The sequence below is a fragment of the Xiphophorus couchianus genome, chromosome 12 (genome assembly GCF_001444195.1).
Source record: "Xiphophorus couchianus chromosome 12, X_couchianus-1.0, whole genome shotgun sequence".
NCBI classification, from domain to species: domain Eukaryota; kingdom Metazoa; phylum Chordata; class Actinopteri; order Cyprinodontiformes; family Poeciliidae; genus Xiphophorus; species Xiphophorus couchianus.
In genome coordinates this window covers 2,580,771-2,604,728 of record NC_040239.1, presented here as the reverse complement: position 1 = coordinate 2,604,728, position 23,958 = coordinate 2,580,771, and the positions used below count along the sequence as shown (strand labels likewise).

Here is a 23,958-nt window from a genome sequence, read left to right as displayed (position 1 = left end):
AATCTGTGTTGCCATACAACCGTGGCATCTGAACTTTTTTCCACATCAGCCAAAATCATCAAAAATGAAAAAGCATAAAATGTATAAACTCTTCAAGAAATGTTTTATTAAAAAAATAGTCATGTTTGAGGACAAAAGATGTGTTTTGTAGGTTTGTTCCAATTAAAAGAAACGCCTGTAGTTTGCCATTTTCTGTGTGGATTGACTGATTTTTGCTTTTTGGTCTATTCTCAGCAATAAGAGTGGATTTGGGATTCTCTTTTTAAGAAATATTTGCCATATTTAGCAGATAGTGAGTCAATTAAATGGAGATTTAAGAGCACAGTCAGTGTAAATTTATGGTTCAGTTTACCAAAAATTAATTATTAAAAGATTAATACTTTAATCATTTTAACATTCTAAGATGTAAATAACAATTTTATATTTTTTTTTATCTCTGCATTGACAGCAAAATTAGTCATCGGGTCGCAAATGGTCCGCAGGCCGCACCTTGAACACCCCGGACATACAAACTGATTGTTTCTAAAACACCAGTTAAATATCAAAACATATGAGCAAACAAAAAATTACTAATCATTGTTACTTAAACATGTTAGAAAGTTGCCTGCTAAATTCATTTTAAAAATATATACAAAGTAACGGATTAGTTTTTGCTACTTTCCAGTTTTATGTGAGTAAAATGTAGCATCGCGGCCATTAACGGCTAGCTTGCTGGCTCAAAATCATGCTAACACAAGTCGGTGAAAACATGCATTTCATCTGAAATGTTCGCGTTTTATTTGAATTAAAAACAATAAAAGCGATAATAACGTGATTTTAAATCAATATAATTACATTTAAAGAGTTAAAATTGAGGGACTATTTCGGGAGTCGTTAACGGCCGGATGACGGCAGAAGTAACGGTTACCTGCGCAGCCATGACGCGCTGTCTTTGGGCAATCAGGTTGCATTTGGCGCACTGGCAGTCCCTCCAGTTGCAGAAGCGCTTGTGGCCCTTCAGGGCAGAGAAGAAGCCGTGGTTCCTGCAGCGGGAACATTTGGGCATCCTGGGCGACTTGCGGGATTTGGAAGGAGACTGCGGCCTGGATTCCTCTGGCTTTATCGGCCGGATTCTGCTCATGACGGCGGGCATGTTGGCTCCGGACACTCGGCTAACAGAGATGGTCAAAGTGTTACAGTGTTTAGTGTGCAGGAGTTCACTGGGTCAGTTTTATACTGGTGCCCGGATTTGAGATTACAGCCCCTCCCATGAGCAAACTGGGAGAGGAGCTTTCAAATAAGAATGATGATAATAATAAAAGAACTAGAATAATCTGAAAATGTTCTTTATTTTATATATCACTCATTTCAGAAACTGACTCTCATATAGTTTCAAGACAAGTTGAAACATGTAATTGTTAAGAGGATTGCTTACAAATAACTAGTACTAGTTAAAAAAACATTAATTGTGTACAAACAGCAGAGGGAGGTAGTTACATTTACTCAAATAACGTTTTGGGGGGGAAAGGACTCAAGAAAAGTTTTACTTTTAAGAGTATGTTTTACTTTTACTTGAGTGAAAATTCACTGAATGGAATATACTCTTATTCTTTACCATTATTATTATTATCATCATCATTATTATTTCCACATGCATTCTTGTTTTTACTTTGTTTACGTCATTTAAATTACTTACAATATCACACTTATGTAAATTTGAGGAAGCTTCTTGTTTTTCTATGACAGGCTTATGAAGAAAATATTCAAGGTTGCCTTTAATTTTCTGTATGTAAAATGTAAACATGGTCTGACTACAATTAAATGAGACACAGAATCATATGGAGTGGAAATAGTGTTAAAAAGATTTGTGTGTGCGTAAAAAGATTTGTGTGTGCGTAAAAAGATTTGTGCACTCGTAACCGGATTTGTGTGTATCTGCAGTTTTGTGTGTGCGTACCAGGTGATTTGTGTGTACTTTTTCAACATGTATTTTATTTTTAAGGTTTACAAATCCTGTCACGCACACACAAATCTTTTTACGCACGCACAAATCTTTTTACACACGCACAAATCTTTTTACGCACGCACAAATCTTTTTGACAATATTTTCACTCCATAGCATCACAACTACAATTTATGTTGAAGTGAGACGTTTTGTTTGTACACAGAGTTTGTTGTTTTAATATTATTTTCTGTCTGAGCCTGATGTGTCATTTGAAGGGCAATTTAAAATACAGTGAACAGTTAATATTACTGGAAGTAATTACCTTGTTCTAACATATAGATGTACACATCACATGTACTGGTAAGTACTAGCTGAGGATGACAATTAAATCCAAGGAGGAGATGTAATTGAAGATTTATCAATACCAAAATCCTCAAAAGTTTTCCAGCAACTGGCCCAGACTCAGATCCTGTTTATGTAAATGTTGTTTTTATTGTTCAGAACTGATCAAATCTTAGTCCACAGACCTGAATACTATAAAACATGTTGGGAGAGATGAAGAGAGAATAGAGTAAAATGAGAAAAACACACAGCAGACAGGATCATCTCGACAAAATATTCAAAGAGGAAAACGGAAACCCCCCTAAAAAGAATTTTACTTTCAGACACAGTACTGAACAGTTGGGATATTCATTTGGAAATGACCGATGTTTCCTGAACACAACATGGTCACCAAAACCTATAGTGAGACTGAGTTAAAAAGACAAAAATATAGCTTAAAAAACGCTTTTGTAATAACAAATAGCCTCATAAAGATTTTTGGAAAGTATATATATTTAAAAAAATCAGATATTTTCAATAAAATAGTCGATTGTGTCTAGCTAAAACCAGGATGAAGCTAACTTTACCAGAGAGCCCTGAAGGCAGCGTCGCCTAGCAACGGTGAAGTTTAGCTGCTCAACAGGACTGGAAGGTTTTAGCTAATCTTTAACCGACACAATGCCCAGAAAGAAGGAGAGAAAAAGCGGCGAAAACAAGGAAAAACTCAACTCAGCAAGTATCACAACTAAAGCTGGTTTCGACGAAAAAGAAAAGAGATTATATTTGATTCAAATCGGATATTTGAACGAGGAGCTAGAAAGGTAACAAGAAAACAACGTCCATGATTATGTTTTAAACTGGAAAGTGAAGCTGCATCTCATTTTATCAAGTCCAGACGGTTTTATGTCTGTCTTTTAATGTTAGTTTGAATTTAGCTTATTTAGAAGGACCTTTTACACTATAACTTGTAGTTCTTATATCTAAATCAGTTCAAAGCTCTTCAGTTTGCCTTCAGTCAATCATTAAGTTTAGTGGCTTACATAATTATTTGAACATAATCTGAAAAGAAAAATCTGTAAAAGGTTTAAGGAAAAAAATCTTTCATTTCTGTAAATACTGTTTCAAAGTAAATTTAATAAATGGGAAGAAAATTACAAAATTATTTGTAACAAAATCTGCAGTTTTACAATTATTTTCAGTCTCTGAGGAAATATAATTTCAAGGCTTTGAAATTTATTATTCAAACTGCCTGTTTCTCTTGGACAATTTTTATTGACTACTGTTTGTGTTAGGTTCTGTTCAAAATGGGAAAGACAAGAGAACACGCCAGTCAAGTAAAGTAGATGTGATCTGAGCTTTGTAAAGCAGAAAATTACTTTTGAAAAACAGCTACTCTGCCAGATTTGCTCATATTTTTATAATCAGAGTAATAACCAAAAGGTTAAAAATTAATGGAACTATTATCCTACTGATTACTTGTTTTCAAAAACCTTGTTATTCTATTTACTTGTTTAATTATTGTCATATTTGAATTACTTACATCACTCTAAGGTAAATATATATTTTCTAAATTTTATTGCTTGTGATTATATTTGTATTATTGATATGTAAAACCTTGGATGGAGTAGTTGCCAACTATTAAGCAATTTCCCTCTGGGTATCAATAAAGTCTATTCTGATCTATTCTATAAATGAAATGAAACTGTGAATGCACCAAAAGTGGTTTCTCTGTGTTGTCAGAGTGAGTGGCAAAAAAATTGGTTTTGTGTGACTTCAGTCTGCAGTGTGAACGGAGCATGTGATGCTGCGGGCCGGTTTCTCCTCCTTTCTGTGAGCTGGGAAAAAAGGAGCCAAACCTTGTAAAATGGGGAGTTAATGGAACATTTTAAAACAAAGCAGTTTCTTAGTGGGTTTTAATCTGTTTTGTCAGGTTTCAGATAAAATGTGGTGAACTTCAGAAGCAGAACAACATCCTAATCTCCCAGTGCGTGGACAAGGACATCACAGCGTACATGAAGCACTCCCTTTCAGAGAAGGAAGGGGAGCTGGCCGAGCTGCAGGAGCGGCTGGAGGGAGAGCGTCACACCTCCGTCCAGGAAAAGCGTTCCCTGCAGCTGGAGCAAGGCCAGCTGAGGCGGGAGCTGCAGGCCCGAATCGATAAGCTGGAGGAAAAAAACACGGCGCTCGGTGAGACTTTTCACTCCCTGTGGGAATCTGCAAGAATGCCGTGGTGGTGTTGGCAGAATCCGTCCTCTCTGGTGATTTCCCCTCCGTGTCTGCGAGATAATTCAGGGTCACGTTCTGTTCTGTTCCGATTAATCTGGGAAAAATGTAGCGAAGTTTCATTTTGTGAAGGTCAGTGCTTATGTTGTGCAGAAATGAGCAGTTTTTAAAAAATACAATTTTTAAGAAAAGCAGCTTTTAGCTGAGTTTTGTCGTGAGGTTTGGTTCAACATTTGTACAGAATGAGACTAAAGCTACAAGAAATGGCCGCAAACGTCTTTAACTTCCATAAACATTGAATTATTTCAATCCAAGATCAATTAATCAAAGCAAACATAAACAAAAATAGATGAAGTAATAAAACCAAAGTCTAAACAGCAGTTCAGTTTTCTGGAATTAATCATTTATCACTTATCACAATAAATTTCTTGTGATGACAAGAATTTTGATTTATTGTTGTCACACAAAATTCCAACTGATGATGTTAAAAGCCCACAAAACTGTCCATATGGTGGGATTGTTAATACATCGATAAATATCAATACATTTGAAAATACGATTAAAATATTATCAAATGCTGCTACTGTCTGCTGTTCAGTGATACAATTTACGCTTCTTTATGTGACTGGTGTCATAAATGGGAATGTTTTTTAAGAGCAGTATTTGTATTTGTGGGACTATAATTGGTGTGACACACAGTCATAACCATACAGTTACCTAAAAAGTAGTAATAAATCATTGTCATTAACTAATCAGTAAAATAAAAAATGTGAACCAATACTAGGGATGCATCGATTCACTTCTCATATCTGAGATTTGAACTGAACTGACTTAAAACGTTTCTTTTTTTTAAAAATAAACATAAATATACTGAATTACACGTTTATTTGATAACTCTGCACCAGTACAGCACACTTAAATACACCAATAGCTTCACAAATGTGGTCAAACATCTAAAAACATCTTTAATTAGTTCAGTCAACAGCCAATGTAAAATAAATAAACTGACAAAAACAATAGGTTGATTACCTAAAATAAACCTTTTTTCGAATGGTTCAGAAAGTAAGATCAGGAATTCTATATATAATATAAAACAAATAAAGCATAGAAGTAGACTGACTAGAGCTGCCCTGATGGATCAGGCACACTGTCACCAATAAAAAATCTAGATTTTTTTCGGGACCAAAACAGATATTAATGTCAGATTATTGTGTCTCTAACCAAAACTTTACTAACTTCCTCTCTTCCTTTCCTGCCAGCGGGGAAACTGTGTGATCTGGAAGAGTTTCAGAGGCAGAAGGACGGGTTGGCGACCAACATGCAGAATCTGGAGAAGCAGCTCGAACGTCAGAAAGAAGAACACAAAGATGAGATCCGCAACCTGGAAATGAAGGCGCAGCTGGAGAAGAGGAGGTTAAGATGCAGCACATCACATGCTGCTGTTCCTGAAACACTTATAAAGATAAAATCCTGTAGTTTGTTCTCCTCTGATCAGTCTAAACTACAGCGCTTTGCAAAAGTATTCACATCCACATCTGGACACTTTTAACCGCTTTTAGAGTTGTGCCTTTATTATTTCATGCATGTTTGAGAAATCCTTTAATCTTCATGGCAACAATTCAGCTGTGCAAAACGCCTGGGTGGACCCAGCCTCGCCTGTGAGGCGTAGCTCCTCCCCCACTGAGCTCCTTCAGACTAGCCAGCAGCAATTAGCAAACACCTGGTGGAACTACTGAGCTCATTGTAGGAGCTGCTTCTCAGAGCAACGCTGGCAAAAACGTGGTTACAGGTTAACTGAGGAGCCAGTTTAAAGCAATTTCAAGGCTTTAAATTGGGAAGTAAAGTTTCCCAATTTAACGCCATTGCAAAAATAAAAAATCTTATCAAGTATTTTTGATCTAATTTATAGTGCAAATATCTTGGTACAGTTGAAATAAGACCAAACAAATTTACAAGTAACTTTTCTGCCAAAATTGGAAGTTCGTTTTAAGTAAATAATTCCTTAATATTGATGAAAAAGATCCACTGGTCCACAAGTTAAACTGTCTTGTTAGTCAAATAATCTGCCAGTGGAACCAGGACAAATTTAAGGAATTATTGAGTTAAAACAAACTCCTGTTTCTTGCTGAAAAGTTACCTGTGAGTTAAATTTGTCTTATTTCAAGTGTATAAAATACTGGAGCTAGAAACTCAAACAAATATACTTAGCAAGGTTTTGTGTTTTTGCAGTTTATTTGATATATAACAAATAAAGTTAACATTACTTGATTATGCTATATTAGTCTGGAAAACACATATTAATGCCCTTTATAGCATACAAAATGTCAATAACGTCTGACGTTTTCAATGTTTCTGTCTCATTGTTTCCTCCAACCTGGGAAAAGGTTAGAAGAGGAGTTGGAGAGAGAAGTGGCGGCCATGTCAGCGCAAGTCCAGCATCTGGTGGAGCAGAAGCTCCCGGAGGCGACCCGGTCCGTTCTGCAGGAGAACTCGGAGCTGCAGAGCCTCCTGGGCCGGCTGTCGGCGGTGAGCCGCTCCCTGCAGCGGGAAAACGCGGCGCTGAGGGAGAGGAAGAAGCAGCTCAGCATCGACACGGACATCCTGGAGGAGACGCTGCGCCGCGCGGCGCGGGCCGGCTGCATGCGTCAGAAGGTGAGAGGGAGGTTTCTGCAGCGGCGTGCCGGCGTCCCGTTCGGTCCTCAGCAGCGCTGCTCTGCTCTCCTTCAGGACGTGCAGCAGCTCACAGGAGAGCTGCAGCGGCTGCAGCAGGACGACAGGGAGAAGCGGCAGCAGCTGGAGCGGATTCAGGCGGAGCAGGCTCGAGTCCTGGCTGACATGGAGGCACTCAGGTCAAAATCCACTCCACTGGTGACGAGGCCTATCGCAATTAATCAATAAATCAATTAATCAATAAATCAATTAATCACATGATGAATGAAAGCAAACTCAATCATTTCCATTTATATGATTTGTTGCTTTTCTTTCTACCAAAAACTGGATGATGAGTCTTCAGTCTGACCTCAACTAAACCAATTATTGAAGGATCATTTTGTTTACAGAGTCTTTATAATTCATTTTATTTGTTGTTTCTGTTGTTTTTTAAAGTATTTTAGATGTTTAAAATGTCTTCCAGTTCCAGTCTTAAATGTTCATCATTATTATGCCATTATTACCATTACATTTCGTTAAAATGGTTTCAAAACAACAAAATCATTTACTGAAATAACTTCACTGCAAAAACACAAAATCTCAAAGTGTTTTGGTCTAGTTTCTAGTAGAAATATATTTTTTACACTTCAAATGAGACAAAACTAACTTACAAATAACTTTTCAAGTAATAAATTCTTAATATTAATGAAAAAGTTCTATTTCCACTGGCAAGTTATTTCACTTTTAAGAATACATTTTATTATGTTATAAGTGAAATAATCTGCCTTTAACTTTCCTTTCTAAAGTTATGTTTTGCTTTTCTGATAATTAACTTCCTTATCAGAGAAATTATAAATATTTACAGTTTTAACTTGATCTCCAGGCTGTGGTGGTGCTGATTTATGCTGATTTATGCAAGTTTAGCTTTAAATTTGGCCCACCTTACAGTCTAATTGTCAAATTAATTAAATTAGAATATAAATGTCGACGAGTTTTGTTTGACAGATTTGAAAGTTAAAAGCAGATATTAAACATACTTTCCTGTTTTTAAAAATAATTGTTATATTGTTCTGATGTAATCATTAAACATTAGCAGGAAAGCATCTTAATTAAGAGAAAAAGATGTTAAAACATACATTTTTGTCTAATTAATCTCTGTACACTGCAAAAACACAAAATCTTACCAAGAATTTCTGGTCTAATTTCTCATGCAAATATATTAATACACCTGAAATGAGACAAAACTGACTCAAGTAACTTTTCAGAAAGATATATGAGATTGTTTTAAGTCAATAATTCTTTATTGATGAAAAAGTTCTAGTTCCACTGGCAGATTAATTCTTTTATAAGAAGAGAAAAATATCTTGTTATAAGTTACATAACCTGACAGTGAACTAGATTTTGTGTTTTTGCAGTGTAATGATTCACTTAGAGTTGGAGTTACTGAAATAACTACAATAATTTTCTAATTTATTGAATGGATCCATAAATAAGTGGTGCTGTTGGGCGGCAGCGCTGAAAAGCTGACCTCAGTAATGGAAGAGCTGGGTTCTGTTTTCAGACTGGACCGGGCCGCTCTGTCTGCAGAGTGGAGCCGGAGCCAATCAGAGAGGAATCAGCTTCAGGTGAAGCTGGCGGAGGAGAGGAAGAGGAGGAGCATGATGAAGAGCATCCTGCAGGAGGCGGCCTACGCTCTCCGACAGGCCCTGAAGGTACCAGAGTCAGGATTTATAGGACCAACCAGAACTCCTGGTACTGTCTAAAAACCTGGATCCAACTCAATTATGGTCCATCTCTGTTCACCCGTTGACAAAAAATACAAAATAAAGAGAATAATAATAAGAAATGATCCAAACCTGGCAGGTTAATAATTTTGTTTCCATCAGGAGGCTCCAGCAGAGCAGCAGGAGGTGGACGGCGCCCCCCAGTGGAGGCAGCTGCTGCAGAACCTGCAGGAGGTTCTGGACAGACAAGCGGGAAGCTGTTCCTCTGCAGAGAGGCTGAGCGGGTCCCAGGCATCGCCACGGTAACAACACACGCTTTACTGCACGCTTTAACCTGCAGCTACACACAGCAGGTACAAACTCCAAGGTTTGATCTCTGCAACTTGACATGTTGATGTTTTTTAAAGCTTCAGTTTGTAACTTTTATAAAAAATGTTTTTTTTACATATTTGCTTAAACAGTCACCAATATGACTATGAGGCAGATAATCTGTGAAAAGATTGATCTCCACCACCTCCATCCTGAGCTAGTATTACCCTCTTAAGGAATGCACCAAAAACAACCAATCACAGCCAGGAGGCGGGGCTTAGCGCTGTCAGTCATCCTCCTGTACTCATTGCTAGATGTGCTAACAGCAGAAAAACAACTTACCAGAAAAACTCTTTATCCGCCGTTAACAGTTACATGGCATTCACATGCAGGATGATTGACAGCGCTAAGACCCGCCTCCTGGCTCTGATTGGTTGTTCCTAGTTAGCACTGGGAGAAAGCAGAGGAACTCCGATTATCTGTCTCATAACAAATGACATAGTGGTAGTTTAAACAAATATGTAAAAAATATATATTTTTAAAATTACAGATCAAAATCCACTTTAGATGAATGATGATTCTCTTCAGAGCAGCAAAACTTCACAAATTTCTCCTGACAAACTGATTTGCGCAGTCAGGACTGATCCTCGTTCTTAACAAAAATGTTTCTTTTTTCTGGGATGAAAACCTGAAAGTTTTCCAGACTGAATTTCGTCGCCGTTTGTGTCAGAACAGAGCAGAAAATCGGAGTTTCCAGTCCCAGCCGTCCCGTCACAGAACCCACGAATCCTGCGTGGTTTCCCAACCCGGACCGAAACCCAGAGGCGCCATCTGCAGGTCGGGAGCTGCATCGTGCAGCAGCCTCCTTCCTTTGCACAGGTTTGTTCAAACAAAACGAGTCAGTAGAAGACTGACTCGTTTTGTTTTAATTTTCAGGAACTTTTAATGCTTTAGGACTTTTTTAAAGCTTCTATCAAACTTTAAGTTAAAATGATTCTCACAACATGTTTAATTTGTCTCCTCTTTCACTCAGGAAGCCCACGATTCAGAAGAGCTCCAGCTCTGTGAACTTTTCTCATTCATCCAAACAGTCCAACGGCCAAAACTTTCTTCAAATAAATCCGAAAAACACAAGAAAAGATTTAAGCATAACAGAAAAATATATTTAAACAGAAAACGTTCCCTCTGCTGAGATTCAGACCTACATCTGTAGGATTTATTTAGTAAAAATATTCCTGCACAAAGTGATTTTCTTAAACTTGTTTTAGAGGGTTGCTGTTCTCCAAAACAACTTAAATTCACCCATTGAGGGAATTTAATCATAATTTGGTTTCGTAATGATTTCTTTGAATTTTTGCTTAGCTGGAATGATTTTTAACCAAAAGTTAATTTAACTGTTTTTAGCTGAATCATGTAGGGAAACTAAAGACATTTTATTGATGTTACATAGTATGTAACATCAATAACATATTATTGATGTATCAATTCATTGATCATCTATAGATAAGTTTTATCTATTGATGACATTTTAATGACAATTTATATTGCTACTGATTTATTATCCAGCACTAAGATTAGCCTTTAAAATAATTCTCATAATTATTCAACTTCATACATCAAACTAATTACCTAAACAGATTTTCAAACAGATTTCAGTTCCAGTCAGTTTTTAGATGAAAAGTTTATCTTGTAAATCATTTGTAATAAAGAACTTTTAAAAAAATCAACATGTCTTGAGTTTTTCTCCCTGAAACACAGAAACTGGAGCAGTTAATTTTTTTCTCCTGGATGCGTCTTGTTTTGTTTAATGTCCATCCAAAATTATCAAATAATTAAAGACGGAGAGGAAATGGGAAATATTTACACCAGAAATGCTTCAGATATGATCAGGATCTTTAAGTTTGATCTATTATCGCCATCTACTGGTGCAGTGAGGGTATTTCAGCCCAATCAGACTTTTTACAGGAGAAAAGAAAAGAAAGATTATTAAATAATATGAATATATGTTTACAGAGCTTATATTGCAATAATTCAAAACAAACACGCAGATTTTAACTCTTTAATCAACAGTTAAAAGAAACGTTTCAGGCACTTCAGTTCTCATGTGAAGATGAAAGTCAGCACCTTAACGAACACCAGAGCACGACGTTTATATTACAGACGAGACAAACTGGTGAACAACTAGACTGTATGTACAATGAAATACATATCTGCATTAAAAACTATACTCTGATAAATATATAACTTCATGGATTGTTGAGGAGTACTAGGAAGTATTCAAAAGTACAGTTAGGTTGTTAGGGGTTTGTTTGAGGCTGGGATGATGGGAATATTTCCACTCGGATATGAAAACGTGGATTTAAATGATTATCTGAGCTTAGAGAAGAAAACAAACGAGACATTTCAGGCACAATCTGAAGGTTACATTCATATTTAAAGGGCACTTTGGGCTCATCGAGGTGGAAAGAAAATACGTAGATAAATAGAAAAAGAAAAAAAAAGATCCAGGAATCTCATTGGTTGTCGGGGTTAAGGGAGGAGGGGTTGTTCTATGAGAACCAATAGCAGCGCAGCGTTGGTTGGGGTCGGGGGTCAGTCGAACATTCCCCTCCGCGTCGGGCTGGGCGAAGTTTTCCTGCCGAGTCGAGGCGTTCCCTGAAAGACACGGTGACACGAAGGGGTCAGCGAGTCAGCGACAGGTCGTCCTGTAACCATGGAAACAGAAACTCACAGGCGACTGGGCTTTGGAGAAGTTGACGTGGGCGTAAAGCAGCACGGCGATGTCTTTGTGTCCGGCTTCCAGGGCGATGGACAGAGCGTTACTCCCATCCTGCAGGGAGGAACACACAGACGCACATATTTATATTATTAATACTAAAATAAAAACACTCATCAGTCTGAAACATTCTGTGCAAGAAAATTAGGATATTGTCATATCTTAAACATTCAGATTCAAGCCTAAACAATTCAGCAGCACTTTCAGCCGTTTCTACTGTAAAAACACAAAATCTTACCAAGTATTTTTTTAGTCTAGTTTCTACTGTAAATATCTTAGTTTACTTGAAATAAGACAAAACCAACAAGTTATAGGATATTGTTTTAATTCAGTAATTTCTTAACTTTAATGAAAAAGTACTGGTTCTACTGGCAGATTGTTTCACAAGACATTTTTCTCATGTTATAAGTGAAATAATGTGCTAATTGAGCTAGCACTAGTAGTATTATATTGAGGCTGTAATTAATCACATTTTAATCAACAAAATAAGCAACATTTTTCATTCCAAACCCTTCTTCCTACTAAGTTATTGAATAAATAAACATGAGCTCAACAATGGAAATATTTATTGTTTTTAATCTGTTATTTAATCTTCAGTCTGATGAAACAGCTTTTATATCCATTCAGCTTTCTGGTGTTGAACTTCTTTGAACAAATCGGGACTCTGGACGTTGATGTTAGCGTTAGCGCCTCTGCTCCTGCTACATGTTTAGCATTCAGATGCTATCTTAGGCTTGAATAACTTTGCTAATATGCTAACTGCTTTTAGCACAACAATATTGTTTTCAGCGCCCAATCAGATCGCTTTTAGAAGCAGAAATCAACTCCAGTGAGTTGTGAGAAGCAGCTTTATTGTCCACCACTTTTGGCCAATGTCACTGGTGCATCAGATTTATAGGCGTACCAGAAACTGAATGCGAAGGTTCCGGGTCAGGACTTTTGTGTGTTTTAATTCTCTGCAGGCTTTAGGTACTGGGTGGAGTTTAACTCACGCTGTCGCTGAGCGTGGCGTCGCAGCCCGCCTGGCCCAGCAGCAGTTTGACGATCTCGACGTGGCCGTGTTCGCTGGCGCACATCAGCGCCGTGGAGCCCTCGTCGTCCTGGACGTTGACGTCGGCTCCGTGGGCCAGCAGCGCCCGGACCATGTCCATCCTGCCGTGACTGACGGCGAGCATCAGCCCCGTCTGACCGGCCTGCAGGACGACAAACAGGGTTTTAAACCCCACCTGCTGCCGCGTCATTAATAAATGTTTCTAAAGGTTAACCAACCCTCCTATATTTATAAAATCAAATTAATTTTGTGTCAGTCGTCTGGGCTACAGAGATTTTAGCTACACAAACCAGTGCAAACTTAAAAAAGATCAACTTTGGTGACCTCTGGAAACTTTTCTTGTCTTAATTACAACAGCACAAACATTTGACACTAACTTTGTTTAATCTGAATAAGGTGTGTAGGATGGGGGAGGGCGGGTCCTTCTCAAAGGTCGTGACCTCCAGTGACCCACCTGACTGGCGCGGGCGTTCACGTCTCCCTTGCTGAAGAGCTCCTCCACGATGGACATGTCCTTCGCCGTTTCCACGGCAGCCAGAGCGGCGAGCATGATGGGCGTGTAGCCGGCCTTGTTCTGCTGGTTCACGTTGCACACGTCTGAAACGCGCGCGCGCACGCACACACACACACACACACAGAGTCTGAACAGTCATGTCACATTTTATGTGATTTTTACGTTATCGATGTAAAAGATGCGTAATAATTCTGCACCAGGAGAAACCAGAGGCCGTAAATCAGGAAGTAAACAAAGACTAAAAATTATGATAGTTATGAAATTAAGTCAGTGAAGCATCACATCACAATCCCACCTCTGGGTTCTGACTTCTGTTAAGTTTAAGTTAAGTTAAGCTTAAGTTTGCAGTCAATGCTCCAATAAACATAATTTCTACAAGTTCTGCTTTTTTAAATTTACTTCCTTCATAAAATTTTATCGGCAATGGAAACACGTTTTTTGCATCACATGTGTCCCATGACCAGCAACTGGATGTTGCTACTGGCAGAAACCATGAAGAAGAAGACGACAGGAAGTGGTTTGAGAATCAACCACTTCCTGTCGTCGTCTTCTTCTTCATGGTTTTAATGATTTATCACATGAATAAACATATTTTAATTGTTTCTTATTTAATGGAAATATCACAATTTGGAAATTGTGTTTTATCGACCTTTGTTTAGTTTTACACACATTTGTAATGGAAATGCAGCTACAGATCATTTTTGAATGTCTTTAGACTGAAGGTGTTTATAAAATCTTACTTCTGCTAAGAAGATCTGTGGATCCGAAACGTTTCAGCTCTCACCTGCGTCCAGCAGCTTCTTCACCACCTGGAAGTTGGAATGAGAAACGCTGTAGTGCAGCGCTGTGTTGCCGTTGCCGTCGGCCATGTTGACGACGTGGCGCAGCACGTCCATAGAGACGGCCTCGAAGGCGCGCAGGTAGTCCTCCACCATGGGCGCCAGCGCCGCCTTCTGGCTGGACACGCGGAACCACTCATGCTGCACCGTGTTGAGGCTGGTTCTCTGTGGAGGCAGGACGGGTTACTGACCCGGTTCTATGTCAAGCTATCAAGTTTATTTATATGGACCTGTTGCAGTGACGCTGTGTGCGCCAGAACCCGCCCCATATCCCTGCTAAAGGGCAAAAAGCTGCTAGCTGATGACTAGCACTGGTTTTAGCTGTTATCAATATAACGCGCTAAATCTTAAATGTACGCATGATGCGCAAAAGAAAAGCGACACAGTGCTTTCCTGCTAATTGTCAACTCTACGACAACAAGATAAAGTTAAGAAAAAGTTTTAATTAAATAAAGATAGAGAGGGAGAGGAAAATAAGTCAGTTACGCTAGTTATGCTAGCTTGACTTTGGCCAACTTAACATGCAGATGTGCTGTGGAACTTAATCACAAATTTTTAACGTAACATTTCACTTTATTCTTGTGGATAAATAATTGAAAACCTGATAAAAACTGAGAGTAGAACTGAAAGTTTCTCACCAGATCTTTGCTGCTCACTGCCTTCGAGTCGCTGAGGTGAGTTTTGAGAACGTCGCACGCTGCCAACATCTTCTCACTCAGCTCATACCTGCAAAACACAAGAAAATGGTTCATAAACACCTACATGGATTATGTCTTTACATCCTGCTTTCTGAAATATGACAGACCAAAACCTGAAGGTAGATTATTTCAGCAACATATTACAGTTTGACTTCATTAATCAGAAAAAGAGAGTTTTTTATGTTGACGTTTGAGGCGCAATCAGTTTTTTTATGCTAACTTCATCAGCTGCTTGACCTTTAGGTCTCTAATCACAATCCAATGTTACTAAAATTCATAAATCTTCATCAGAAATGAAAGTAAACAAGTTTTTGAAAGAGAGCAAGTTGATAAGTCCAGCAAGAAAAAAAAAATCATGGAGACGTAGTGAAAAAAGACCCGTTAAATATTGAAAACAGGTAGAGATTTTATAACCGGATTTTTCAGGACTAAAACACAGAAAATGGGAAAAATATCCTTCAGGTTATTTAACCAAAAATCCAAAAGAAAATTAAAGAATTATAAAATTACCCCCATTTATGCACCAAGGCATTTCAGCCTCAAAGTGGTTCAGGTTTCCTGTTGGTTGATGCGTTTACAGACGGAAAATGGTGGGACTTTTTAGTTTCAATGAAATTAACGAACAGAAAAATTCAGAAGTTTGTGTATTTGATCAGAAATAATCGATCAAACTGTTGTGATCAGTCGTCTCCCATCATAAAAGAAATTGATATTTTCAGTGACTGACCTCTCTCTCTTCTCGTTCTCTGAACCTTCCTCTTCGTCCTTCTTATCCTCATCCTCGGCTCCCTCGTTCTGGAACTCCTCCCCGATTCTCCTTCCTCCCACTTCCTGGTACTCTTCCTCCTTCTCTTCGTCTCCCTCCTCTTCCTCTGACCCAGAAGAGCTGCTGTCCTCAGAGCTGGACTCGTCGCTTGATGTGGTTTCATATCTAGACCACAAGGGGGCGAAAAGGGATCAGATTTTATCAACTGGATGTGAGTTTAAGAAAAAAGAGGATAAAACGCAGATTATTGAAAACTATCTAAGAGTAGCACTACTTCGACATATTTTTACTCAAGTAAAAGGAAAAAGTAGCCATCCAAGAAATTCCTCAAGAGAAAAAGAGAAGAAATACTTCATAATAAAATTAGTTAAGTAAAAATAAATTTAAAAAAAGTTTTCTAGGTCGCTACTCCAGTAAATGTAACTGATTAAATGTTACTCTCCAACTCTATCAGAACGAAACAGCTGAATGTTTCGCTTACCCTCCGTTGACGCCAACAAACTGCAGGTTCTTCTTGGTGCCGTTGGCGTCGGGGCGGCCATCTTTCTTCTTCATGATGGATTTCAGGGTGTTCTGACTTCCTGGCTGACCTGCAGCGAGGAAAACACAATCCTTTATACCGGGGCCAAGAAATATAACATTTTTAAAACTAAAATGACCCAAAATGTTGCCTCAACAATAAATCAAGCATGAACTCTTAATTAAGCAAATAATCTGCTTAGTTTTTATTTTCTTTTTTTTTGTAGGAATCAGATTGTAGAATCAAAACTTCAAATTGTTTTTGTTGTTAAATAAAAAGTTTACTTATTTATCTGAGCTCAACTGACGAAAACTGGAAGCATCTCAGTGACGATACAAAGATCTGAGAAAAACCAAAAATACAGAGAAACAGACACAGAGATGGAGAGAGAGAGAGATAGAGAGAGAAACAGACACAGAGAGAGAGAGATGGAGAGATTGAAACAGACACAGAGATGGAGAGAGAGAGAGAGATAGAGAGAGAGATAGAGAGAGAAACAGACACAGAGAGAGAGAGATGGAGAGATTGAAACAGACACAGAGATGGAGAGAGAGAGAGAGATAGAGAGAGAGATAGAGAGAGAAACAGACACAGAGAGAGAGAGATGGAGAGATTGAAACAGACACAGAGATGGAGAGAGAGAGAGAGATAGAGAGAGAGAGAGAGAGATAGAGAGAGAGATAGAGAGAGAAACAGACACAGAGAGAGAGAGAGAGAGAGAGAGAGAGAGAGAGAGAGATGGAGAGAAAGAAACAGACACGGAGAGAGAGAGAGAGAGAGAGATGGAGAGAAAGAAACAGACACGGAGAGAGAGAGAGAGAACAGAGATGGAGAGAGAGAAACAGACACGGAGAGAGAGAGAGAGAGAGAAACAGAGATGGAGAGAGAGAAACAGACATGGAGAGAGAGAAACAGACATGGAGAGAGAGAGAGAGAGAAACAGAGATGGAGAGAGAGAGAGAGAAACAGAGATGGAGAGAGAGAAACAGACATGGAGAGAGAGAGAGAGAGAAACAGAGATGGAGAGAGAGAAACAGACATGGAGAGAGAGAGAGAGAGAAACAGAGATGGAGAGAGAGAAACAGACATGGAGAGAGAGAGAGAGAGAAACAGAGATGGAGAGAGAGAAACAGACACGGAGAGAGAGAAGATAATCTTCTCTTGTCTTTTCCCTCTTTTCTGCTGACAGGGATCAGCAGAGGCTGCAAGTGTGGAGCATCAAGTTACAGCATGAACCCAGCGTGTGTGTGTGAGTTTGTCCGGGGTGTGTGTGTGAGGGTGTGTGTGTGTGTTCAGTAGCAGTCATTGGACTCGTTTCCCGTGTTTTGACAGGTGTGTGTGTGTGAGCAGGTGATATTTGTTCTTCCTCATCTTTTGTCTGCTGTTTATCTTCAGATTACAGTGAGGTGAGATTAGAGCTGCTAATCTGAGCCTCCAGGAACAAAAACTCTATCTGATTGATAAAACACACACACACACACCTCAGCTGGTGGAGGGAGCCGTTACCAACCATTAATCACTAGATACATTTACACTGGATGGATGGATGAAAACAAACAAATGGACGGACGGATACCATGCAGCGCCGTAGACATCTGCAGGTCCATGAGGCTCTTCTGCTCCGCGGCGCTGATCTGCTGCGGCGAGTTTTCAGGACGATCTGCAGCTTCGGCGCCTGGTAGTGGCAGCATCAGGCTGCGCTCTGAAGGCAGACAGAAACTTCACAAACTGATCTAAAGATGAAAACATCTGGTTTTTTTAATCGCTCAGATGTTGCAGCTGAACACAGAGGAAGATTAAATCAAACAAAATCACATGAAAACAAAACAGCATTTATATAAATGTGAATAAATTGACTAATTGCCTATAAATTAAAACTAGCTCAATCATTTCTATTTGATGATTTATTGTTTTTCTTCTCTTCCAAATTCAGATTTTTATAATAAAATCATCACATTGTTATAAAAAATGTTCCAATAAGATTTCACGCTGTGGAGGTTTCTGATGTATTTAGAGGAGAAACGGACCCACAGCATCACAGATCCTCCACCGTACTCAACCGTTAGAATGAGCTGCTTCCCCACATATTTACACTGCAAAAACAAAACCTTACCAAGTTGGGGTTTGTTTGTTTTTTTAACTAGTTTTGAGTGAAAATATATTATTACACTAAAAATGAGACAAAACCAACTTACAAGTAACTTTTCAGCAACATGCTGAGGCTTATTATGTCAATAATTCCTTCATATTAATAAAAATGAAACAGTTCCATCGGCAGATTATTTAACTTATAGTAAAACATTTTTCCCATGTTGTTGGTGAAATAATTTTCCAACAAAACTAGAACTTTTTCATCAATATTAAGGAAATATTAACTGAAAACAAGCTCCTATATCTTGCTAAAAAGTTACTTGTACTTTCATCTCTACTAAGATATTTGCAGTAGAAACTATTTTAAAAATACTTGGTAAGATTTTGTATTTTTCCATGTATTTAGCTTTTTCTCTGGCATCATTCTGAAACATCTTTAGCATTTAGATTACGTTTAATACAGATTAATGGTTTTGTTTAAAGTGTTAGACAAAACGCTTCTTATTCATTTAAAATCCAGGGTTTGTTTTGTGGAAAGATTTTATTAGATTTAGTGTTTTTTAGCCATAAAATGAGCTAGAAGAAACCGAAAACTGTCACATTTTTAGTGACCACTGTGCTACTGCTAAGGCTTTTTATACGTCTTTACCGCTGGAAACAATAATTAAACCGTTTGTCTAGACTAAGTGACTAAAAACAAAATAAAACTGATTATATTTTATTATTTCTATGCAGTTGTTAAATAACAGCAGCACTTAATAAAACCGTTTGAATTGCAGCTTTTTTTACGTTCAGAGCTGTTAAATCTGGTGAACTTATTTACTTCAGAGGGAACTGGTTAGTCACTCAGAGCTCCACAGAAAGCCCAGAAACTGCAGAACCCGGTCAGGAGGAGTGATCGTTACGTAACGCACAGGGAGCCATGAATCAGCATCAATAGGGAGGCGTTAGCCAAGGCGGGGCGGCCCACAGAAAAAACAAAACACAAACAGGAGAGCGAGTGGAGCGGCGCCGCCGGCCGCCTGCCCTGCAGCAGTGAGCTCAGCGCTGGGTCCGGTCCAAAACCTCGCTGCATTTTTTTAGGGTCAGGGATAACTTTGGTCTGTCTGATCCAATCAGGATTATCTTTAGGCCTCGTCTGAACACGACCAGAACACTTCATCTAACGTTAGCTCCTCGCTGCGCAAACATTCATGTTGGGAAGATTATTATTCTGGAGAGAAACGGTCTGCAGACCAAATATGGGAGAGAGGATTGCATTAATGTCACTATTAATTACTTTATTATTAATTCAAAATGGTCTCAAAATGACAATATTTTTGCTTATTACAATAATTTCTGCAACAAAATATCGTCCAGCAAACTTTGTTATGGTGACAGGCCAAAAATCCCAATAAAATACAAAGATATTTGAGGTTCTAATGAACATTACCACAAGTCACTGTGGTAGAAAATATTCAGCCACATTTATTTATTTATGTATAACTTTAATATGAAGCATATTTATTTATTTCTGCACTTAAGGAACTAAAATACTAATAGGAAAAAATCCTGTCAGCCTATAAGTGTTTTATTGTTCTGAGATATATTTAGAGCCTCACCAGGCCTGTTACGGAGCCGCTTAAGTCACATTTTGGTTGTGTGTGTGTGTGTGTGTTTTCAGTTGTTTGCCCTTGAAACTATGCCTTAATTGCCTGGCATGACTGTGAGCCAATCATCAGCCGAGCCACATGTTGCTGAAGCGCTCTCGGAGGGAGAGGAATGCTTTGTTTGGAAACTGAACTCAGGAGAATGTGAAACATCCTCACCTCTGCAGGAGTCCGAGTGCAGCGCCAGGATGTTCTCCGCGCTGCTGTACTTCATCACCGAGTTGATGGACGACAGCGTGCTGACCAGCTGGCTGTTGATGGACCCGAACTGGGACTGGGGCTGGCCAAAAGCGTCCGCCAGCTCGCTGTAGTTCTCCGCCAGCAGCATCTGCTGCTCCTGCAGCAGCTTCTGCACCCTCTCTATGTAGTGGTCCAGTCCGACGCCCCCTGGTGGCGGCGCTGCAGCGGTGGCTCCGGTCTTCTCCTCTTTGCTTGGGGCCGAGTCGGGAGGATGAGATGGACCACATGCGATGTTCCTGGTTTTTAAACCAATCAGGAAATTGTCGTGGATGCTAACCGGGCCGACTCCACACTCTTTGATTCTGGTCGGGTTTGGTTTGCTGGGAAGCGACCCGACGTCGCTGGTGGTTCCAACAGCGACCGACCGCGTCTTTGCCGTCGTTGGGGCGTCTTTCACGAGCCCCTCCCCAACAGCAACGGTCCTCGTCTCGGGCGGCGCCGTGTTGGTCTGCTTGTCGCAGCTGCTCCGCTCCATGTCCGTGAACGAGTCCGTCACCTCGGCCGTTCTCGTGTTTGTGGACCTGCTCTCGTATTCTGTGTCGGTACCAGTCTGCTGTGACGCCGAATCGGGAGCTGCCATAACGGCGGAGTCCATCTTACAGACAACATCCGGGTCGGTTCCTTGTGACACAAATGTCTTCACAGGAGTGATGTTGACGTCCACCGAGCAATCCCCGCAGCCGACCGATCTGGACTGCTTGATCGGCTCCGCCGCGGTTCTGCACAGGCCCAGTCCATCCAACGACTCCTCAGTGTTTACTCCCAATTCAGAAATACTCGGCTCTATGCCAACCTGCTGGTGCCTCGTCTCCACCCGTTGATGCACCACCCACTGGTCCACTGGGAGGTCGGGTCCGGTGGCAACGCTGCGCACGCTGGGCTGGCAGGACACTCCCACCGTCTGGGTCTGCAGGATGAACTCCAGATGGTCGCCCACTCCCTGGCTGCGCATCTGGACTTTGGCTTCCACCGAGGCGTTGTACATCTCCGGCCTCACCATCAGCCCCTTGTCGGCCTTCTTCTTGTTCGACCCTCCGGCTGCTTGGAGCTCCAGTTTGAGCTTCCCCATCTCCATCTCATGGGTGGTTTCTTTGAGCTGGACCTCCAGGCGGTAGATCTTCTCCTTCAGAGCTTCGATGGTTTGCTGTTGGAGCTCGATCTCCTTGTCAGCTTCACTGGTCATGCCCAGCATGGCCTCCGTCACAACAACTCCAGCGCTCCGCGTCTCCAGCCGCTCCGTCACCACTCCTACATCCCGGAGACGGCTGTCTTTTTGTGGTTTGCTTAGCGAACCCAAAAGACTGTTCATGTTTTCATCGGTAACTACACCGACTGACTTCTGGAGGACTTGTTTTTGTAGGCTTTGAGGCTGAACTTCAGCAACGTTATTCTCCTTGGTCGTCTTCTCCAGAGCCTGGACCTCAGCAGCCAGTCGCCTGAACTCCTCCAGCCGCTGGGCGCTCTGCTCCTGCGCCTCGGGCTCAACGATGCGCAGCTCCGTCTCCTTCTGGATGGATCCGGAGTTCTCCATTTGGTCAGCACTGCCCACACTGTAGGAACGCTTGCGGAAGCCACCGACACCTTGGTTTTTAGTCTGAGCGGCCAGCTGTCGTTTCTCCTCCTGCAGAACGGCAATCTTCACCTGTAGGATAGGAATGGATTTGACCTGCTCCTCCAGCTCTTTAAGCCTCTTGAGGGCCACGACCATCTGCTCTCGGATCTGCTGCAGGTGCAACGGGCTGACGTTGGTCACCGGCGTGGCGACGCCTGAGCTCATGGGGCTGTGGCGGATGGAGCTGCCTCTGGACTGTGAGTAGTAGGGGTTATACTCCCCATTAGAAAGGCCGTTGATGGGTAGAGGCTGGTGGGTGCTGGGGGAGATCTGGCTCGCCGCGACTGAACTCGAGTGAGACGACAGGGAGCTGCTGGAGCCCATTCCACCAAAGCTGGCGAGGCGACGGCGGGGAATCAGAGGCTCGATGTGCGCTTGGACGAGCAGACGCTCCTGCTCGAGACGACGACGGGTCTCCATGAGCGTCTTTTCCACTTGGGGGTTGTGACGAGGAGCAAACCTGGGTGAGGGCGGCGGAAGAAGCTGCTTCTGCTCAGCCAAGTAGGATTGACCCAAAGGGACGTCACCGGTCGCCCTGGGGAGGGTGGGGGTCAACGGAGCGGCGTCCAGGTGCCGTGAGGTGAAAAAGACCGGAGACTGCTTGCCGTCGCTGTTGGAGGAGGACAGGGAGTCCGTGGAGGTCCATTCAGGCCGGGCGCCGCCCCCCGCAGTGCTGCCCCGAGGGGTTGCCAGAGGTCTGGCCGCTTTGGGTTTCCTCTGGATGCTCAGCTTCTTAATGGTGTTGCCCCTCTCGATGTCGTCGACATACTTGAGGAAATCCAGGTCTAACTGGTAACCGTAAGGAGTTTCCACGTAGTAGGAGTCTTTCTCATCTCCGGCGCCCAGGCATGTTTGTGCTCTTTCTGGAAGAGATTACAGAAAGAGCAGCGTTTCAGCTTTTCTCAAAACATTTTTAAAAAAGCTCAACATTAATATTTTATCAGCAGAAAAAGTTGGTTGCGCCAACCCCAAAACTCTAGTAAACAATGTTAAAATTGTACATCAACTTAGTATTTAGCAGAAGTTAATGCTAAAGCGCTACACCAACACAACATTTAGCTGAATGCCAAAGCGCCACATCTACATGGTATTTAGCGGAAATTCATGCTAAACTGCAACACCAGCATAGTATTTAGCAGAAGTTGATGCTAACGCGCTAACTTCAACTCAAATTATATCTGCCCCAGAAAGACAACAAAACTTGAGGACCAATTTAATTTTTACATTATAATTTACGTCCTATAATGCCCTCGGCTATTATATGTTATCTTGTTGTCTGTGTTTTATTTTATACTTGAAGAATTCTTATCAGTCGATAAAATTTCAGCTGTTGAAGTTTATTTATCTGAAAGTTTACAAATCAGCCAAGTAAATTAGTGCTTTGGAATTTATCCAGGAAAACGTAATCTAAGGGAAGCCTGGTGGTAACCCTGGTAAACGCTTTCAGAGCTGAAAATGAGAAATTAGCTCCAGAATTAGCAGAAGTCTGCTGGACTTTTTATACCAGAGTGTCTCCAGGTATGAAATCAGGCCAGACGTTTCTACAACCAGACTTCATTTCCCACCACTAGGGAAATATTTTGAACTCACTTTGACATTTAACAAGTCATTTTTTAAATATTCTTTAAATTTAATGCAGGAAAAAATACTGTTATTTAATTCAAAAACACTTTATTAATCCCCAAGTTAAATATTTGTATTTATTTTACAATCTTCTTTAACGAGTTGTAGATGTCGATGGTGGACAGGAGGGATCTCCTGTAGCCGTCTGTATTACAGTGTAACTGATGAAGCCTCTGACTGAAGACATTCTGTTTTTAAAAAGAAGAATTTGTATGGAAAGTTCCAGAGTAATCCCCAGAATAAATAATATGCCAATAAATACCATCCACCAGACGGGTCAGTCAGAGTTAACTTGGTTTAATAAAGGGAATTAATCTGTCAATTTATGTAAACTGGTAAAAAAAAAAAAAAAAAAAAGTATCAACTTAAACTAACTTTTAAAGGAGATTTTTCCACTTTTGTGGTGATTTCATAATTCAACAGTTGGTA

At 40.5% G+C, this 23,958-nt stretch overlaps 3 protein-coding genes across 6 annotated transcripts in view; 1 reads left to right on the top strand and 2 right to left on the bottom strand.

Moving 5' to 3' along the window:
* dmrt1 (doublesex and mab-3 related transcription factor 1) overlaps positions 1-3,565 on the bottom strand; it is a 39,193-nt gene extending 35,628 nt beyond the window's left edge. For 2 of the 3 annotated variants that reach the window (XM_028033571.1, XM_028033573.1), the window contains exon 1: positions 908-1,188. In XM_028033571.1, the coding sequence (XP_027889372.1) occupies positions 908-1,132 (225 nt within the window). In that variant the 5' untranslated portion in view covers positions 1,133-1,188. Of the gene's footprint in view, positions 1-907; positions 1,189-3,560 lie in introns of those variants that run through there. The other variant, XM_028033572.1, reaches the window with a different exon arrangement.
* LOC114154470 (cilia- and flagella-associated protein 157-like) lies at positions 2,873-13,023 on the top strand. 2 transcript variants are annotated; one of them, XM_028033570.1, is made up of 9 exons: positions 2,873-3,066; positions 4,176-4,432; positions 5,728-5,881; positions 6,853-7,120; positions 7,196-7,317; positions 8,679-8,829; positions 9,004-9,143; positions 9,886-10,029; positions 12,889-13,023. In XM_028033570.1, exons 1-9 carry the CDS (start codon positions 2,924-2,926, stop codon positions 12,893-12,895), a joined length of 1,386 nt encoding a protein of 461 aa, XP_027889371.1. In that variant the 5' UTR covers positions 2,873-2,923; the 3' UTR covers positions 12,896-13,023. The 2 variants fall into 2 exon arrangements, with proteins under 2 accessions (XP_027889371.1, XP_027889370.1); XM_028033569.1 differs by lacking the exon at positions 12,889-13,023 and adding an exon at positions 10,184-10,398 and having other exon boundaries at positions 2,885-3,066.
* The window catches only part of kank1a (KN motif and ankyrin repeat domains 1a), a 49,982-nt gene continuing 37,219 nt past the window's right edge, over positions 11,196-23,958 (bottom strand). Inside the window, exons 3-12 of the mRNA XM_028033566.1 lie at positions 20,214-22,769; positions 17,891-18,016; positions 16,276-16,384; positions 15,756-15,959; positions 14,969-15,056; positions 14,276-14,495; positions 13,432-13,574; positions 12,919-13,119; positions 11,882-11,980; positions 11,196-11,805 (exon numbers count right to left, since the gene is read on the bottom strand). Coding sequence (XP_027889367.1) covers positions 11,743-11,805; positions 11,882-11,980; positions 12,919-13,119; positions 13,432-13,574; positions 14,276-14,495; positions 14,969-15,056; positions 15,756-15,959; positions 16,276-16,384; positions 17,891-18,016; positions 20,214-22,769 — 3,809 coding nt within the window. The 3' untranslated portion in view covers positions 11,196-11,742. The remainder of the gene's footprint in view (positions 11,806-11,881; positions 11,981-12,918; positions 13,120-13,431; positions 13,575-14,275; positions 14,496-14,968; positions 15,057-15,755; positions 15,960-16,275; positions 16,385-17,890; positions 18,017-20,213; positions 22,770-23,958) is intronic.